This window comes from Hypanus sabinus, chromosome 8 (assembly GCF_030144855.1).
Source record: "Hypanus sabinus isolate sHypSab1 chromosome 8, sHypSab1.hap1, whole genome shotgun sequence".
Lineage (NCBI taxonomy): Eukaryota > Metazoa > Chordata > Chondrichthyes > Myliobatiformes > Dasyatidae > Hypanus > Hypanus sabinus.
Genome location: NC_082713.1, coordinates 108,476,276 through 108,497,338, shown reverse-complemented (window position 1 = coordinate 108,497,338; position 21,063 = coordinate 108,476,276). Strand labels below are relative to the sequence as shown.

The 21,063-nt window shown below is 40.9% G+C and overlaps 1 protein-coding gene across 2 annotated transcripts in view; it reads left to right on the top strand.

Moving 5' to 3' along the window:
- depdc4 (DEP domain containing 4) overlaps positions 1-21,063 on the top strand; it is a 75,302-nt gene that overhangs the window by 31,738 nt on the left and 22,501 nt on the right. The window contains exons 2-5 of one of the 2 annotated variants that reach the window (XM_059977562.1): positions 4,470-4,878; positions 9,794-9,939; positions 12,649-12,844; positions 14,291-14,517. In XM_059977562.1, coding sequence (XP_059833545.1) covers positions 4,470-4,878; positions 9,794-9,939; positions 12,649-12,844; positions 14,291-14,517 — 978 coding nt within the window. The remainder of the gene's footprint in view (positions 1-4,469; positions 4,879-9,793; positions 9,940-12,648; positions 12,845-14,290; positions 14,518-21,063) is intronic. The other variant, XM_059977563.1, reaches the window with a different exon arrangement.

The following is a 21,063-nucleotide window of genomic DNA, read 5'->3' as shown; positions in this document are numbered from 1 at the left end:
AACCATCTCATAGGCATTCTACAAATTCTTGAGATCCAGCACCAATCTGATTTTTCCTATCTACCCCATGGCTATTGTAATATTGCCTTTTTGACATATGTTTTTTTGTCTCCCATTGTAATTTGAATCCCACATCCTAGCTACAATCAATGATGAGGGGCTTTTTCCCTGGGCTGAAATAGGTAACATATGAGGGGGCATAGTTTTAAGTTGCTTGGAAATGGGTACCGAGGGGATGTCAGGGGTAAGTTTTTCACACAGAGAGTGGTGCGTGCATGGAATGCACTGTTGGCGGTGGTGCTGGAAGCAGATAAAATAAGGTCTCTTAAGAGCCTCTTAGATACAGGTACATGGAGCTTAGAAAGGTAGAGGGCTATGTGCTAGGAAAATTCTAGGCATTCTCTAGAGTAGGTACATGGTCTGCACAACATTGTGGGCCAAAGGGCCTGTAATGTGCTGTAAATTTTTATGTTGTATGTTCTACCATTTGGAGGCCTGTATATAATTTCCATCAGGGCCTTTTTATGCTTGTGGTTTCTTAACTCTACCCACAAGGATTCTACTGTTCATCTTCTGATCCTATGTCACTTCTTTCTAAGAATTTGATTTCAGTTTTTACCAACAGAGCCACCCCACCCCATCTGCCTACCTGCCTGTTTTTTTTTATATAATGTGTATCCTTGAACATTAAGCTCCCAAGTATGATCCTACAGTGGCATACCTACCAAAATCTCTAACTGCTTGACAAGATCATCTATCTTATTTTGTACACAGTGTGCATTCAAATATAACACCTTCAGTCCTGTATTTGTCACCCTTTTTGATTTTTGTCCCCATGTTACACTGCAACTTATCCCACTGACTGCAATTTTGCCCTGTCATTTGCTTGTCCTTCCTGACAGTCTGCATCTGCTTGGATACCAAATCCCCCAACCGCAGCACTATCACTCTGGTTCCCACCCCGTCAAGTTAGTTTAAACCCTCCACAACAGCTCTAGTAAACCTGCCCGCAAGGATTTTGGTGCCCCTGAGGTTCAGGTGTAACCTGTTCCTTTTGTACAGGTCATACTTTCCCCAGAAAAAAATCCCAAAGATCCAGAAATCTGAGAACACAGAGTGAATGACAGAGAACCGTGCAATGATGTGCATACTTTGCAGAATGTCTTCCACAAGTAATAATTACATTCTTGAAGAGTGAGAATATATAATAAACACATGGATATATAACCGAAACAGAAACCACACAGCTTATACAATCCTGTTTTGGGGTTTCTTATTCCATTTTAAGAATTTTTGAAGCTCACTTAGGAATTCCATTTTCTTAATGAGAGTTATCTGCGTGCATTGGCACCGCTGCTCTTTTTTTTTAAAACAAGTCCTCAGAATTTTAGGAATAAGTGACTACACTTTCATTGACATATTTGATTTGCAAAAGCTAACTGGTTTTCATGCAATTTATTTTGAAGATTGCTTATGTATTTTAGCTCACTGCACCTAATGGGAACAAAATAATCCTTCCAATTAAAACCACAATGTTCTCCAAGACCATTTTGAGAAGCATGCACAAAATGCTGGAGGAGCTCAGCCAGCCAGAGAATATTTATGGAGGAGAATAAACTGTTGATGCTTCGGGTCAGGACGCTTCATCAGTCTGATGAAAGGTCTCAGTCCAAAATAGGTGCTGCCTCACACCAGAATTGTGTGAGTGTTGCTCAAACCTTTTAGTTGCAGCTGGTGAGAATCTTTGTACCTTCTTCGTCAGGAAATATGTTCACCTCACAGACAACAAGAAGGCAGCCCGCCATTACCTTATCGAGGACAACAAGAGATACTAAGTTCAACCTTGTTTGAGTGGCCACATCCTGAGGAATAATGTACATAATGTGGTTCCTTTTGAGAAAGCATACCTTTATGCCTACTCAGTTGCATATATTTGCTGCAGCCTTTAGGAAGGTGGTACAAGAGCCTGAGGTCCCACACCACCAGTTTCAGAAACAGTTATTACCCTACAACCATCAGGCTCCTGAACCAGCATGGATAAGTTCACTCACCTCAACACTGAACTGATTCCACAACCTATGAACTCAGTTTCTAGTATGCTACAACTCCTGGTCTCTATTATTTATTTATTTTCAATATTTGTACCGTTTGTCGTCTTTTGCACATTGGCTGTTTGTTAGTCTTAGTGTATAGTTTTTCATGATTCTATTGTATTTCTTTGTTCTAAGTTCAATGCCTACAAGAAAAGTCAATCTTGTCTGTGTTGTACAGTGAGCTTGTCCCACTGCCTATATTTGGCCTATAGCCCTCTTCACCTCTCTATGTACTTAACTAGATGGCTTTTAAATGTAGCTAAGATACCTCCCTCAACCAGTTTCTTGCAGCACATACCCCTGATGTCCTTTCTCAATCTCTTACCTCTGATCTTAAACCTATGCCTCTCACGATCTTGTTTGCCTCTTTCAGCATCTCCCCTGCATCTTAGTTTACGCAGCCTTGTTATTGAAGTTCCTCCCTCCCCCCCCCCCCCCCCCCCCGCCCCGTCCAGACACCATCAGGATAAATCTTTTCTGCTCTTTATTTAAAGGGTGACCAAACTGTGCACAATTTTGTTTAATAGCATGATTAGCATGGATGGATACTTGGTTAGCATGGTCAGCAGAACAAAGACCTGTTTCTGTGCTGTATGACTTTGACTGATAAAATACTTCACCAGCTGTCATAGCAGCTCCTAAAATTGTGTAGGGCAGACTTCCCAACCGGCTAGGCAGAATGCTTATCAAACAGGGTTTAAGAAAATTTAAACAACACCATTTTGTTAAATACAAGCAATTCTCCAGATGCTGGAAATCCAGAGCAGCAAACCCCAAATGCTTGAGGAACTTGGCAAGTCAAGCATCATCTGTGGAGTAGAATAAACGGTTGACCTTTCAGGCCGAGTCCCTTCATCAGGAGTGATAATCAGAAACCTAACTTTGTTTGCTTCCTGAAACCTCTGAATAGCTTACAGTAACTTTTCACTTGTTAGGGAATGATTCCTCCTCATGGAGGACACCTTTTGTTCTTCGTTGACTAAACATAATGAAGGCAAGAAAGTATTTTTTGCAAGGGGGTGTGACTACCAATGTTGATCTGTAGCTCCTGCATCTATGCATTGTTTTCTCAGTGCTGTGGAGCTGATGTGTTCAAGGTATAGGCACTGACCTATCAGGATAGCACGTGGCACAGACAGAAAGCCAAAGCTGGCAACCTTCAGGGACAATGTTGTTATTGTTTTTCTCACTGTCAGAAGTTAGTGGGAGAAAAATAAGACCATAATCCATGAAACATAGCAGAATTATATCATTCATCCCATAGAATCTGCTCCACTGTTCTATCATGGCTGATGTTGAGGAAGTACTCATGAGTGGTGCTGAATTTCTTGTTTGCATTGTAAGTGCCATGTGGGAAAACAACATGAAGTTGTAAAAGAACTTTAAAGTAATTCATTCAGTTATACAACACGAGAGCAGGTTTTTCAGTGCATTGAATCTATGCAGACCATCACGTACCCACTCGCACAATAATCTTAAATAAATGCCATTTAATTCCTTTTGCCTCCCCATCTCCTTCCCTTTCACCCATGGTCTACTCTTCTCTCCTATCAGATTTCTTCCACAATCCTTCACCCTTTTCACCTATTCGCTCCCAGCTTCTCATTTCATTCCCTTCCTCCACTCACCCTTCTTCCTCTTCACTTGGAATCGCCTATCACCTGCAACTTGTACTCCTCCCCCTTCTGCCTCTACCTTATTCTGGCTTCTTCTCCCTTTCTGCCCCAAAGAAGGGTCTCTGCCCCAAATGTTGACTGTTCATTTCCATGGATGCTGCTTGACCTGAGTTCCTCCAGCATTTTGTGTGTGCTGCTCCCAATTTGCAGAATCTCGTGTGTTTGCCATTTAATTCTCCCATTAACTATGGATGGCACAGTAGAGTAGCGGTTAGTGTAATGCTGTCATTATGCCATCCATTGGTCATGGTAATGCAGGGGGGAATTAAGTAGCAAACACAAGATTCTGCAGATGCTGGAGATCCAAAGCCAGGTTCAATTCTGCTGCTGTCGGTAAGGAGTTTGTATATTCTTTCCATGACTGCATGCGTTTCCCTGGGTTACTCCATTTTCCTCCCACATTCCAAAGACGTGGGTTAGGGGGTAATTGGGTGGCGCTGGCTCATTGTACTAGAAGGGGCTGTTACACTACAGTATCTCTAAATAAAATAACATACTTCTTTGAGATATGGGCAGAAACCCAAATCGGTCACAGGAAGAAGGATCAAACAGAGCACCAGAGATTGGGATCAAATGTGATTGCTTGAACTGTGATGCGACACTTTCCTAGCTGTGACACTGACATGAAAACTATCAAATATCTTCCTAGGATACAGATTTCAATACAAATATGCATTTAAACCTTTGTCTTTGTTTTTAGGACATTTGGAACCTTTCCATGCAACACAGGTATGGAATAACATTATCCAAGCCCTGCAGACCCAGGTGGAGGTGAGGCATTACAAACGTTTCTGGAGGACGTATAATGACTGTTTCACTGGTGCTGATGCAGTTGATGTGGTGCTGAGCCACCTTATGCAAAGCGTATACTTCGTCAACAGTGATGTCTCACGTTTGAAAGCAGCTCGCCTCTGCCACGCTCTGATGGAGCACAGAGTGTTTGAGCCTGTTAACACGAGACTCTTCGGTAAAGAGCAGCAAATAATGTTCGAAGATTGTGGTAGCAGCCTCTACAGGTTTATGGAAGATTGTGCATTCTCTGGTCAGGACCGGAGACCAGAGGATTTGTTTCACCATGAAAGACCGCTGCCAAGGAAGAAATGTCCCATGTAAGGTTTTATTTTCTCTTTGGCTGTTGCATTGCATGTATTTCTTGTTTATCCCTCAGCTCATTCAGTTCTGGAGAGGAGTCAGACATGAGGGTAGAATGATCATAATATGGTGGAATTCTTCATTAAGATGGAGAGTGACATAGTTAATTCAGAAACAAAGGTTCTGAACTTAAAGAAGGGTAACTTTGAAGGTATGAGACATGAATTAGCTAAGATAGACTGGCAAATGATACTTAAAGGGTTGACAGTGGATATGCAATGGCAAGCATTTAGAGATCGCATGGATGAATTACAACAATTGTTCATCCCAGTTTGGCAAAAAAATAAACCAGGGAAGGTAGTGCACCCGTGGCTGACAAGGGAAATTAGGGATAGTATCAAGTCCAAAGAAGAAACATGTAAATTAGCAAAAAAAAAGCGGCACACCTGAGGACTGGGAGAAATTCAGAGACAAGCAGAGGAGGACAAAGGGCTTAATTAGGAAAGGGAAAAAAGATTATAAGAGAAAGCTGGCAGGGAACATAAAAACTGACTGTAAAAGCTTTTATAGATACGTGAAAAGAAAAAGATTGGTCAATACAAGTGTAGGTCCTTTAGTCAAAAACAGGTGAATTGATCATAGGGAACAAAGACATGGCAGACCAATTGAATAACTACTTTGGTTCTGTCTTCACTAAGGAGGACATAAAAAATCTTCCGGAAATAGTAAGGGACCGAGGGTCTAGTGAGATGGAGGAACTAAGGGAAATACATGTTAGTAGGGAAGTGGTGTTAGGTAAATTGAAGGGATTAAAGGCAGATAAATCCCCAGATACTTAAGGAAGTAGCCCAAGAAATAGCGGATGCATTAGTGATAATTTTTCAAAACGCCTTAGATTCTGGATTAGTTCCTGAGGATTAGAGGGTGGCTAATGTAACCCCACTTTTTAAAAAAGGAGGCAGAGAGAAACCGGGGAATTATAGACCGGTTAGTCTGACATCGGTGGTGGGGAAAATGCTAGAGTCGGTTATCAACGATGTGATAACAGCACATTTGGAAAGAGGTGAAATCATCGGACAAAGTCAGCATGGATTTGTGAAAGGAAAATCATGTCTGACGAATCTTATAGAATGTTTTGAAGATGTAACTAGTAGAGTGGATGGGGAGAGCCAGTGGATGTAGTATATTTAGATTTTCAAAAGGCTTTTGACAAGGTCCCACACAGGAGATTAGTGTGCAAACTTAAAGCACATGGTATTGGGGGTATGGTATTGATGTGGACAGAGAATTGGTTGGCAGACAGGAATCAAAGAGTGGGAGTAAACGGGACCTTTTTAGAATGGCAGGCAGTGACTAGTGGGGTACCGCAAGGCTCAGTGCTGGGACCCCAGTTGTTTACAATGTATATTAATGATTTAGACGACGGAATTAAATGCAGCATCTCCAAGTTTGCGGATGACACGAAGCTGGGCGGCGGTGTTAGCTGTGAGGAAGCTGCTAAGAGGATGCAGGGTGACTTGGATAGGTTAGGTGAGTGGGCAAATTCATGGCAGATGCAATTTAATGTGGATAAATGTGAGGTTATCCACTTTGGTTGCAAGAACAGGAAAACCGATTATTATCTGAACGGTGGCCGATTAGGAAAAGGGGAGGTGCAACGAGACCTGGGTGTCATTGTACACCAGTCATTGAAGGTGGGCATACAGGTACAGCAGGCGGTGAAAAAGGCAAATGGTATGTTGGCATTCATAGCAAAAGGATTTGAGTACAGGAGCAGGGAGGTTCTACTGCAGTTGTACAAGGCCTTGGTGAGACCGCACCTAGAATATTAATAACAGTTTTGGTCCCCTAATCTGAGGAAAGACATTCTTGCCATAGAGGGAGTACAGAGAAGGTTCACCAGATTGATTCCTGGGATGGCAGGACTTTCATATGAAGAAAGACTGGATCGACTAGGCTTATATCCACTGGAATTTAGAAGATTGAGGGGGGATCTTATTGAAACGTATAACATTCTAAAGGGATTGGACAGGCTAGATGCAGGAAGATTGTTTCCGATGTTGGGGGAGTCCAGAACAAGGGGTCACAGTTTAAGGATAAAGGGGAAGCCTTTTAGGACCGAGATGAGGAAAAACTTCTTCACAGATTCACCACTCTCTGTGTGGAATTCTCTGCCACAGGAAACAGTTGAGGCCAGTTCATTGGCTATATTTAAGAGGAAGTTAGATATGACCCTTGTAGCTAAAGGGATCAGGGGGTATGGAGAGAAAGCAGGTACAGGGTTCTGAGTTGGATGATCAGCCATGATCATACTGAATGGCGGTGCAGGCTCGACGGGCCGAATGGCCTACTCCTGCGCCTATTTTCTATGTTTCTATGGGCCTAGGCCTTGGGTCTGGACTCAAATATTAATCCAAACAAGTCAAGCTTGATGCATTAATTGTTGGGTTTCTCTATTGGATTAATCTTTTTTCCAGAGGAAATGAAGTTCAACCTCAAACTGTTGTGGTTGTATTTTAATGCCTTTAAATGGGCATCAATTTCATTGCCACCCCAACTATCAGTCACTTAGTTATCAAAATTCAAAGTAAATTTTACCATCAAAGTACATCATATACTACCCTGAGATGAATTCTCTTACAGTATTTGCAGGAAAATAAATACTGTACAATAGAATTTATGAAAACAAAGACCGATACTGAATGTGCAGAAAACAAATTGAGCAAATAAATAAAAATACTGAGAATGTGAGTTGCAAATAGTACTTGAAATTGAGCTTGCAGTTTGTAGAATTAGTTCCGAGTGGATGTGAAGTTATCCACCTCCTGCCTGATGGTAATAGCAAGAAGAGAGCATTCCCTAGACAGTGGGAGTCTTTGGATGCTGCTTTCTGGTAGTAGCACAACTTGTAGGTGTACTCATTAATAGGAAAGTCTTTGCCTGTGATGAACTGGGCTGTATCCACCACTATCCGTAGCCTTTTCTGTTCCTGGGCATTGATGGCATGGTATGGAAATGTGATGGAACCAAACTGTGCATCTATAAAAGTTTGTAAAAGTATCCAGAACATTGCTGATGTTGCTTTAGATTGAATATACAACAATTCAATTTTATGGCTCTGCATGAAATTGATAAATATGAGTGTGGAAATACAACGTGAATGTCACAGAATTCTTTTTCATTTGTTTGTGTGACTTTACAAATTCATAGCTCAGATAGTGCAAACTTCACTCAGTCCCTCTAGATCTAGTTGAAAAATTGTGTGAAAACACACTGGATACATGTATACTATTATTATTAATTGGTATTTTTTCTCTTTCTCAGCCAAGTTGGAAAGGTTGTGTGTGTGTGTGAGGAATTCATAATGATTTTGTTTAAAATACAGCACAGTAACAGGCCCTTCTGGCCCAACAAGCCCACGCCACCCAATTATATCCATGTGACCAATTCAATGCAAAACACACAAAATGCTGGAGGTATTCAGCAGGTCAAGCAGCATCTATGGAAATGAATAAACAGTTAATGTTTTGGGTTGAGACCTTTCCTTGAGACTCATGACAAATTAAGTTGTACATTTTTGGAATATGGGACGAAACCGGAGCACTTGGATGAAACCCACACAGTCATGGAGAGAATGTACAAACTTCTTACAGACAGTGGCGGGTTTGAACTCTGGTCTGGTGCTGTAATAGTGTTAAGATAACTGCTATGCTTCTGTCAACCTGAAATTATTAACCTGCTCAGTTGAGGAAAAACACCAGAGACGTGAAATTACCTCTGAAACGGTTTTTATTCAGAGAGGAGTTCGCAGCCCCACGCACTTCGGGCATAAGGTAGCCAACACCCAATTTGTCGTTTACATACTTATACCCAAAAGCAAGGTACTACATTCGCAAATATGGTTACCGATTCAAATTCGTCAATTGATTGGCTATTGCATAGCTAAGCATACGAAATACTCGGAATAAGCATAGACTCAAGCGTAGAACTTGGAATGGGTATGGATGCAAGCAAAACATTCAAAGTAGGTATATAGCTCAAAATACTTTGCCGAACACATTGTCTTGTGGTCGCAAGGTTCCTCTTCTTTGTGGTTGCCACATGCTGTCTGGCATCTTATTTTAGCTACCTCTTCCCTGTCCTCCTACACTTCCCCAATGACGTATCCTCTCCCTGGTCCTGTCTACATATTTTACTACACTTACCCCTCGCCCACCCCTTCTACACATACCCCTTACCCTCTTCACATTCTCACTCCTGTGCAGCTAATCAGAGAATTTACAACCCCAACTAAGACCATTTGGTCTCACTGATTCTCCTCCAAATGGGAACAATGAACTGGAATGTCAATGTGATTTTGTGGAGTTGTGACATCTTAGAAATGTACCATTTGTAATTGCACACTAATCATAGATCTACAAAATACAAGTAAGATCTGGTTCAAACTCTAGACTATGGCAACATTTCACTAAATAAGCTACTTCTGTCTCATCATAATCTTATTACTCCAGCTATTTAGTTTACTATAATATTGTGTCTATTAGAAATAGGCAATGACTACAATGGAGAGCAAGTAATGTAGAAGTCAGTATAACGTTATTGCAGCGCCAACTGCAGAATTAGGGTTCAATTCTTGCCGCTGTCCTTTTGTATGTTCCTTTCATGAATACATGGGTTTCCTCTGGGTGCTTCGGTATCCTCCTACATTCTAATGACATTTGTGTTAGGGTTAATGAGCTGTGGGTATGCTGCATTGGCACCAGAAGGCCAGTATAATCCTCACTGATCTGATTTGACACAAACAATGCACTTAACTGTACAGAATGTACATGCGACAAATATTGCTAATCTTTTTTTAAAAGTTTTGTCAAGTTCTGGCAAAATGGTTTTCTTTGAACATTCTGCATAAAATTATTACTTTTATTTACACAGACCTGATAAAATAACTTACTCAAATCCTATTGCCTTGGAAGCCTGTGACAAAAGGATTGAAGAAGTTTTGCAAGCAATCAGCCTTCGTCCATCACTACCCACAAACATAAAAATGAAAGCACCAACCAGCCTGCTGCCAAAGAAAGGTAAAATTGCATTGTGGTATTTGAATACACAAAGCTTTGCATTTTTCGTTATGCCTCTCTTTTGTCTGTGATGTAATAAACCTTAAGCTTGATATTGTCAGGCAGAAGGTACTGCAGTATAAGGACAAGGACTGTTGGACTGAGCAACAGTTTCTTCTCCCAGGCTGTGAGACTTCTGCACACCCTGCCACCAATATTTATGACATTACTAGCAGCAGTAATACTGTTGTATATTTTAATATGCTGTATATGCACTTTATAAGCAACTTGTGCATCTGCAGAATTTTATTTTGTCTGTTAAAGTGGTATTAACACGATAATATGTGATGTATGTATTGTGTTGTGCACCTTGGTCCTTGACCAATGTTGTTTTGTTTAGCTGTGTACTGTTGAATGACAATGAACTTGATCTTAAACTAAAACTTGTCTGTATGTTCAGTGCTGACTTAGGCAGAAATCTTTGTTCAAAATCCTGGCCATTCTTCATACTGAACATTTGGAGTCAACAATAGGCTTTATGCACAAGTTAGTTTAGGTTGTGTTGTAAGTCTTCAATCCTTTATTGGATTAGTACGCAGGTAGACTAAAGTGGACTTGGCCAATACTGACCCAGAACATTCATTCCAACTTTCACTCCCATTGCTTTCCTGGACAATAACATCAATTCTCCTGCAAATGGAGAGTTCATGTGGATGATTGATACTCAGGGGAGGGATCAAGGGCATACTGAGCAACTTATTTGTCTTCTCTGTCCACTTTGCACACCCATGTGTTTATTCTATTACATTATTTACTTGAGACATGGGTAGGGGCAAGATGAGAGTGAGAAAATGCTTTGGGTGATCTCCTCCCCTCCTTTACCCTTTCTCCTCAGCTGCCTATCACTTCCCTCTGGTAACTTTCTGCCAGGGTCCACTGTCCTCTCCTCTCATATTCCTTCTTTTACAGCCCCTTATTACTTCCACCTATCCCTTCCCAGCTTCTCACTTTATTCCCCCCTCCACCACCCACTCACCTTCACCCTCAGCTGGTCTTACCTACCACCACGCCCACCTTCTTGTTCTGGCTTCTGAACCCTTCTTTTCCAGTCCCAATGAAGGGTCTGTGTCTGCAACATCAACTATTTATTCCCCTTCATTACTGTTGCCTGATCTGCTTTCATCCAGCATATTGTGTGTGTTTACTGGTCTGTGGTTAAGAAATAACCCCAAATTGCTTTCTTAATTACATTTTTGTACTCAAGAAAAAAAAGATGTTATTCCTTAGGGCAATTTTTATTTATTTTGGTCACGTATACAGAGGTACAGTGAAAATCTTTTGTGTGCCATCCATACAGATCATTTCATTACAACAGTGCATTGGTGTAGTACAAGGTAAAGCAATAACAGAATGCAGAATAAAGTGCTACTCTTACAGGCAGAACGTAAGATGCAAGGCTATAATAAGGTAGATTGTGAGATCAAAAGCACATCTTATCATGTTATGAGAGTAGTCAAGAAACTGATAACGGGATAAAGTTTATCCTTGAGTCTGGTTGCATATGCTCCGTCTTTCGCATCTTCTTCTCAGTGGCTGGTGAGAGTAGAAATAGTGTCCAGGTCGGGAAGGGTCATTGATTATATTATCCGTTCGGCCAAGGCAGTGAGAAGTATACACCATGTCCATGGAGGGAAGGCTGGTTTCCATGATGTAGTTAGCTGTGTCCACAACTCCCTGTATTTTCTTGCAGTCACAGGTAGTGGATTTGCCATCCCAAGTTGTAATGCATCCAAATGGTATGCATGGTGCAAAGATAGTTCCTGCTTCAAGAATATGTGTTAGCGCTGTCTCAGAAATAAATCCTGCTGTACTGTTGTGAGTTGTGGTTTGAGATGAAAAATTTAGAGCAATGGTGACATGTTGGTTATTTGCTTCTGAGAACTGTATTGAAACAGATTGTCACTCATATTTCCTTGCTTTCAAACCCATTCCTCAAAGAACCTTTCGAACTAGCAGAATGAAGAGTTTAATTTCACTGTTTAATTTGTACTTGGGTTTTCATGGCAAAAGGCTGGCATCAAGCCTTTCACAATTTGTCATTTTCAGGTAATGCCCCTAATGGCCTTCTGGAATGAGGAATTTGTCATGTTTAACCTAAACCCTGTGCATTCAAAGCCAAAGAATTGTTCTTTGAGAACACTCACAAAATGCTGTAGGAACTCGGCAGGTCAAGCAGTATCTATGAGAAAAATAGACAGTCGACGTTTGGGGCAGAAACCTGTTCTTCAGCCTAAATTTGTGGCAGTGACGCAGCATGTGTTCAAAGGATTCCACTTTGTCATTGAGCATTTTTGCTGCCAATTAAATCCAATGAAGGGTCTCAACCTGAAACTTTGACTCTATTTCTCTCCATAGATGTTACTTGACCTGAGTTCTTTCAGCATTTTCTGGACTTCCACTTTCTGCAGAATCTCTTGTGTTTATGATCTACAGCCAAATAAGTGCTTTTCCATTGTCAACAGTTGCAATGTTAGCAAATACAGCAGCTAACCCCAATTTCTGCACCTTTTTCAGCGACTAATACATTAACGGGATGTTGCATTTTGATGTGTAAGCTGCATTCAGTGACTAATAGTTTGTTTTTTTATAACCGAGCATGCAAGCACTAACTATATTTCTACTGTGCTTCTCTTCTGCTTTCAACAATGGGTCTGACTTACTCCAAAATAGTTGTTGAGGATGTTTGGAAGCAGGCGACTTTATTGCAGCTGCTCCATTTAATTCATCTTCCCATCCTGGACAGCATTCTGGAGTCTCCCCTGAAGATGGAAAGAAGAGAAGCAGTTCATTTCAGTCGGCAAACTGACCTTATTATCTCCAACACGTTCCTGGATCGAGAGGTTTCTAAGATCCTAAATCTACCTTCGTTAGTATTTTCTGATAACTTTTCATAATTAGTTTGGATTAATGCTCTAAGTGTACTATACGAAGCCAAAAATTCTTAACTAATTTTTGTCTTAAAGGAAAGCTAGAAATTTAATAATGTTTGATTAGATCTGCCGTTCACCCCATCTAGTCCATGCCGAACTGTTCTAGTCCATGCCAAACTGTTGTTCTGCCTGGTCCCATTATCCCATTCTTGGACCAGTCTCCTCCATGCCCCTCCCATCTATTTACCTATCTGAAGTTCCCTTAAATGAAGAGAGATTTGATAGAAGTATAAATTTAATGGCTCAAAGTTCTGTAATATGTTTGAACAAACCTCAGGGTGGTAAGAGTGGAGCGAGCTTCTAGCTGAAGTGTTGGATGCAGGTTCGATTTTATTATCGTGGAGAAGTTTGAATAGGTACATAGATGAGAGGGGTATGGAGGGCTATGGTCCAGATACAGGTCAAAGGGACCAGGCAAAATAGTTCAGCATGGACTAGATGGGCCAAAAGACCTGTTTCTGTGCCTTTTGCTTTATGACTAAAAATGTTACAAGTGAATATGTATCTACTACTGTGGCTGGCAACTTATTCCACACTTGCACCACCCTCTGACGTTTACTGCAAGCTCATTATAGAAGTTTAAACTGCTGTATATTATGAACTGTTTTTCTGAAAGGTGTACAGAATAGTCAAATGATCTGTCACTCACACCCCTCCCTCTCACCTAGTAACCTGCACTCACATTTGTCTGTTTTGATGCTCAATCCCTCCTTTGCATTTCCATTTTCACCTTATCAGATGTTGCATTTTGCTGTGAAGAGTTTTGTCCAATTCAACCTGAAATGTCTTATTCTGAGTCCAGGACTTCATTCTAATTCTCCTAACATCTCAAAGTTCTAAAGTAAATTCATTAATAAAATATGTATATACCTCCATATACTACCCTGAGATTCATTTTCTTGCAGCCATTGATTGGAAAATAAATAAATATAATTGAATTTATTAAAATCTATAAATAAAGAGTGACTAACAACCAACGTGCAAAAGAAGCCAAATTGCACTAGTAATAAAACAAAGTGAAATAGCAACACAGCACAGATATAGATTTAGGCCCTTTGACCTACCAGCCCGTGCCAACCACAATGTCCCACCAACCTATTCATATCCTTCCAAGCCCCATAAGAATATGAGCAGTATCTCTGCTGCCTTTATGATTGTTTCAATATGTTTGCTGTTCTTTCAAATTCTGTAGAAAATAGATTAAACTGGTAGCTATCTAATTTTCCTGTAAATCTAAGTTTAATTTACTGAAGAAAAGGTTAATCCTGAAGGTTCTGAAGGACCATGGAGCCATTTGGTCTGATTAGAATGGCGCATTGTGCTCATTGTGCACCTGATTTATACATCCTCAATTTCTGTTTTGTTTTTGTTCATTTCACTAGCACTGATGAGTGGCTCCTGGCTGCTGTTGACTGCCTGGATTATTTCCCAGACCAGCTGATCGTACACGCGAGTGAACTGTTATCTCAGACTGCGAATGATAGTGATGCTGCAGACACCTACAAAAGAGTTTTGTTTGAAACTGTGGCAAAGCATTACAGCCAGAACAGGGAGCCACTTCTCTGCAGCCGCTATCTTGAGATATACTGCGGGATAATTAGATTTCTGGGTAAGAGTCTTTCTTCAAGACCAAATAAAGAAAATATTGGTCGCATGGTCCTAAATATGGAAAGGCGTAACTTTTGTTCCTGAACATCGGAGAATTCTGCGGATGCTGGGAAATCCAGAATGTCTCGTACAAAATGCTGGGGGAGCTCAGCTGATCAGGGAGCATCTATGGAGGGGAATAAATAAATGATATTTTGCTTTATGAAGGGTCTCATTAGTTGTTCATTCCCCTCCTGACCATGCTGCCTGACCTGCTAAATTCCTACAGCATTCTGTGTTACTTTAGTTCCTTGTGCACTTTGACAATTTGTGTGTAAATTTTCAGTTGATTAGAGGAAAACTCACCTTCAATGATTAAGTTCAGCAGGTAATTAAATAATGTATAATCTCATAAACAAGAGATTCCACAGATGCTGGAGGAACTCGGCATGTCAGGCAGTTTCGATGGAGGGGAGTACAGAGCTTTAGGCCAAGATGCTCTTTTGAGACTGAAAAGGAATGGGGCAGAAGCCAGAATTAAGAAGGTAGGGGAGGGGAAGGAGTACACGGTGGTAGGTAAGAACAGGTGAGTGGGAGAGGAGGGAATGACAGAAGAAGCTGGGAGGTGAATAGGTGGAAAAGGTAAAGGGATGAAGGAGGAGGAATCTGAGAAAGGACAGTGGAGTCACGGAAAGAAGTGGGGAACCAGTGGGAAGTGAGGATAAGAGAAGGGGTGAGATGGGAACCAGAATGGGGAATGAGAGAAAGAGAGTAAGTTCCAGAAGTTAGAGTAATCGATGGTCATTCCATCAGGTTGGAGGCTGGCTAGATGGAATATGAAGTGTTGCTTCTCTAACCTGAATGTGACCACCTGCCAGCATGTGCTACTTCTCTCCCCCCCCCCCCCCCCCCACTCACCCCGGCCACCTTCTTATTCTGGCTTCTGCCCTCTTCCTTTCCAGAGCAGATGAAGGGTCCTAGCCCAAAACATCAACTGTTTATTCCTCTGGCTGTCTTACTGAGTTCCTCCCGCATTTTGTGTGTTTGCACCATGCAATCTCATGCAGAGAACACAGAAAATTACATTTTGCTTCCTCTGTCTTCATTTTTTTGATTGTGTTCTCAGCTTTGGCTTCCTATTTTTGATTTCTTTATTTTTATTGTTTTCCGATGATATTGTAACCTCCTCTCCTTGATTATTTAATACCTGCTCTTTGTTGTCCCATTTTATATCTCAACACCCCCCCCCCCAACAACTATTAGCCTTTGTTGGACATATTAGGATGAGAAATGTTGTCAAGACGTATTGCCAGTATAGTTCAGCTTCAAGGTTGGATTAGGATGAGGTTCAGAACATAACGTAAGAAATAGGAGCTTGAGTTGGCCATCTGCCCATTGAGCCAGCTCTACTGTTCAATAAGATCATGACTGATGTGGCTGTGGTCTCCACCTCACCTCCCCATAAGCCCTTAACTCCCTTGCGAGGCAAAAATCTCTACAGTTGGGTCTTAAATCCCCTCCTTCCCCTCCCACCATGAGCTTTCTGAACAGACAATGAAGCAACCCATGAGCACTACCTCGCAATTTTTGCTCATTTTTTGTACAACTTATTTAATTTAATTTTCATTCCACACTCTCACTACCCTGAGTGAAGAAGTTCCTCCTCCTGATTCCCTTAAACATTTCACCTTAACCCATGACCTTTAGTTCTAATGTACCTAACCTCAGTAGAAAATGACTGCTTGCATTTACCCTATTTATATCCCTCATAATTTTGTATACCTCAATCAAATCTTCCTTCATTAGACCATAAGATAAAGGAGCAGGATTAAGCCATTCAGCCCATCGAGCCTGTTCCACCATTCCATTACAACTGATCCCAGATCCCATTCAACCCCAGATAAGACATAGGAGAAGACTCCTACACTCTAACAAATAAAGTCCTAACCTGTCCAACCTCTCCCTATAACTCAGGTCTTCAAGTCCTCGCAATATCCATGTAAAATTTCTCTGCACTCTTTCAGTATTGATTTCTTTCAGGTAGGTGACCAAAACTGCACAGAATACTCCAAATTTGGCCTCACCAATATCTTAAACAACTTCGTCATAACATCCCATCTCCTGTACTCGATATTTGAATTTATGGAGGCTAACGTGCCTTCTTACAACACAATACCTGTGATGCCACTTTCAAGGAATTACGGATCTGTATTCCCAGATTCCTCTGTTCAGCCACACTCCTCAGTGCCCGCCTGCTCACCCTGCAAGTCCTGGTTTGTCCTCCAAGTGTAACACCTCATACTTGTCTGCATTAAATTCCATCTGCCATTTTTCAGCCCATTTTTGCAGTGGGTCCAAATCCCACTGCAAGCTTTGATCTTTGACACTCTCCACTACACTCCCAATCTTGGTGTCATCTGCAAATTTGCTGATCCAGTTTACCCCATTAACATCCAAAGCGTTGAGGTACTGTGGATGACAAATAGCAATGGACCCAGCATCATTAGTCACAGACCTCCTATCAGAGAGACAACCATCTACTAGCATTCTCTGACTTCTCCCATGAATCCAATGTCAGTGTTATTTACCTTGATTACGATTCTGAAATGTATTTAATGAGGTTGCCTCAACTGCTTCCTTGGACAGAGAATTCCACAGATTCACTGTACCATTCTCCATCCAAAATCTACTCCAAATCTTAAAGTTATGTCTAAGAATCTGGGTTTGCAGAAAGTGGTTCTGACAGCTCTGGACACCTTTCTTCTGAGCGTGTTGGCATCCCGAACAGTGCATGGCAAACTGCTTGATCTGCTGATCTATCCCAGGCCACTGGACAACACTTCAAGCCAATGCTTTCATTTTGACCATACCTGGATATAGCTCTTCCAACACGTTACCCCTCAGCTTGGATGGTAAAACAATTCTCAATCTCCACATAAGGCAATCCCCATTAAAACAAGTTCATCCCGGCACTGGTAAAAATGGGGGAACCGAAACTTCTGAACATTCTAGCTGTTTTGAGTTGCTATGTATACCTGAGAAAGTGTAGTGTCTTTTCCCTTTGGACCATCTCTGCCATAAAAGTGAGATTTTTGATTTGCATTCGAGAGAAACGTCAATAGAACTGTCCTGATTTGCAAATTTTTCAAGCATTTCCTTTTCCAGGGGTAAATGGGACAATCCATCAGCATTTCCATGATTAGTTGTCCTCTTGAATTTGATCTTGTAATTGTGTTCTCCAAGAAACAGAGCCCATCTGTGTATTTGTGTTGCTGCTGTTAGTGGAACACCCTTCTGTGGATTAAAAATGGACATATGGTTAATGATCAGTAATGAGGGTAAACTCTCTCCCCTACTGGTTGACAGACTCAAGGCCTCTCTGTCAATCTGTAACTTTTCTCTTGAGTGGCAAGGGATCGTGATGCAAAGGCTATAGGGCATTCACTTCTGTCACTTATAACATGTGACGTGACTGCACCTATGCTACAAGGTGAGGTATCACAGGCAAGCTTCAGTGAATGATGTGGATTATAATCTGTGAGTCCAGTGTCAGATACAATGCCTTTTAGAAAGCCACCTCACAATGCTTTGTCCATTGTCATTTCTTTCCAATCTGTAATAATGAGCTTAAGAGGTTGGAGCACAATAGCCAGATTTTGCAGGAACCTGTGTTCATAATTGACAAATCTCAAAGAAGGACCACACTGTAACACATCCTCTTGCCTTGGGCATCCACCACTGGTTGAATTTTTCCAGTACACTTGTGTAAATCTTGTGCATCAATGGTGTGACCGCAGTAAGTGATGCTTGGTTTTAAGAATTCACACTTGTTGTGTAATGCTCTGAGCCCATAATTTTCTGATCTTTCTAACACTGTCTTGAGATTTTTTAAATGTTCCTTGTCATTCTCACTGGTAACAATGATGTCATCCAAGAACTTAATTGCCTGGGCATCCTTGTATCACCTGGTCCATAGCTTTCTGCCAAAGTGTAGATACGGTTGTTACTCCAAAAATAAGCTTATTATACAGATCAAGTCTTTTGTAAGTGTTTCTGGTGAGAAGCACTTTGGACTCAGCAAATTCACTTTGAAGTGTTTATCCTTCTTGGCTACTGGGACCACTGGCGTTGCCCATGGACTCCACTCAACCTTGGAAATAATTCCTTCAGCCTCCATGCGATCCAGCTTACTGGCTATTTTATCTTGGATTGTATAAGTAACCTGATGGGCTTTGTAAAACTTTGGTGTGGCATTTTCATTTAACACTATTTTACCCTTGATGTGTTGGATTCAATCTTAGTTGCATATTTGCAGGCTTCCATTCAATATCTTTGAAATGCTGTTCAGATTTATTTTGTGGAATGACTGAAAAAGCCAAGCCAATTCTATTTTAATTAATTTGCTGTTCACTTGTGGAGCAACCTCTGTTTCTTGTCTGTTGTTAGTTTTAACCTTAAGGCTATGCAGTCCTGTGTAACCTCATCAATATCAGATTTTTCATTAACAGCATGCAGATTAGTACTTCTTGAAACTGCAACTTGACTTTTTAACTTCCCTTTGCAGTCCATATATTTTTGTCTGCCCGACATGTTCTTTGTATGTGTCCTACTTTGTTGCATTTTCTGCAAGTTTTGCCATTAAATCTGCATTGGTATGGTGTATGTGAGCTCTTGCTGTGATGAGAACACAATTTGTTTGGCCAGGCAAGTTTCTGTTTATATGATGCAATTTTGTTCACTCTCAATTTCATTCCTGACTGCAACTCAATTGCATCTCTGCTGTTTCCATTGATGGAGCAATTTTAACTGATCTTTTAAATGTGAGTTGTGCTTCAGGCAGAAGTGTTTTTGAATGCTTTATTGTAAGATACTACAAACTAAACAATCTTTTAATGCATCATTAAGCCCATCACGTCACTGAACTGACAAAGCTCAGACAATTTGTTTTCACTTTAGCCTTGTATGCTGAAATGGACTCCCTTCCCTTTTGATTCTGCTTGTGAAACTTAAGTTGTTCTGCAATCAGCAATTGTTACAATTCCAAATGTTCCCAATTACCTTAATGACATCAGCAAAGCTCATTTTGTCTGGTTTGGTTGAAGCAGTCAAACTTCTAAGAAAACTTTGACTTTCCACCCAGTGCACTCAGCAAAACTGGCACTTGCTTTTCATTGGCTATTTTATTTGCTTCAAAATGCTCCTCAATTTGCTTAGTATACATCAACCAGTTATTTCTTTTCCAATCAAACACGTCTATCTCTGATGTAACCAGCTATTTCTGCCTTTTTAAGGTTTATTATTATTATCACCCAGTACTCACTGTTTATATGAAAGTGATTTTTTTCACTTTCCATTATTCTTATAACTCTAATGTCTCCCTGTGCTTCCGAAGCAAAAAGAAACAAGTTGCACTTGTTTTTAATAGTCAACCAACCCTCTCCTCTTGCAAAGAAATATAAATGTGCTACACTTCAACAGGTTAGGTATCAGCCTCAGATTCATTTTAAATCTTAGTTGTCACCAATGTTATGTTAGCATGTGTATTTCATTTTTATTTTTAGTGAGATGTGACCTTGTAATGGCTAATGGTGTACTTTTCATGTACTTTTGCATATAACCTTAATGAACCAAATAAGCAGCAAAGAATGCTTAAGGAACAATATATTTACAGTATTAATAAAATATTGCTGCAATATTAAATACCCAATCCCCCCTCATAGTTCCGAATTCCACTGAGTCCCAGGTGAGAACCCACTTCTGGGGTGGGAGAAACTGCTGTAAGGTGGGAAGCATGGTGGTGGGTTAGAGAAGAATTGGGGAATTGGGGATTGTGAAGCTCTGGGATTGGAAAATACTGTGTGGAATCAGGGAGACTGGATTCAGGCAGTTAACAGAGGCTAGTAGTAGAAGAGTTCGAGCCCAGAGTTCGGGATTACATCATCTGCTAGTCTGGGGGTTGATATCAGAGATCAAAGCCTGAAAGTTGATTGGAATGTGAAGCTCGATAATTGCAGACTGGAGACCTGGAAGCCTGTTCTGGAGTTGAAGGATTGTATGTGGGTTAGTGGGAAGGAGGAAAGCAGCTTGTTTTGCAGTTGTTATTCTGTCATTTATATTCTGTGTTGTTCTGCCGAGTATCGTGAACTTGACATGTTAGCACCAGAATGTGTGGCAACATTTGCAGGCTGCTCTCAACAGATCCCCAAGTGCGTGAGTTGTTAACACAAACAATGTAATTCACTAACAAGAAAATCTGCAGATGCTGGAAATCAGTGAAGCACTCTAAATGCTGGAGGAGCTCAGCAGGCCAGGCAGCATCTATGGAAAAGAGTGAACAGTAGACATTTTGAGCCAAGATGTCAACTGTTTACTCTTTTCCATAGATGCTGCTTGGCCTGCTGAGTTACTCCAGCATTTTGTATGTATTATAGCATATTCCACGGTGTTTCAATATACATTTGACAATTAAATTTGAATGCTGATGAGCAGAGGGTGCAATTTGCTTCCGATTCTACAAAAAATGAATGTGAGACTGCAGATGCTGTTATCCAGAGCACCAAAAATGCTG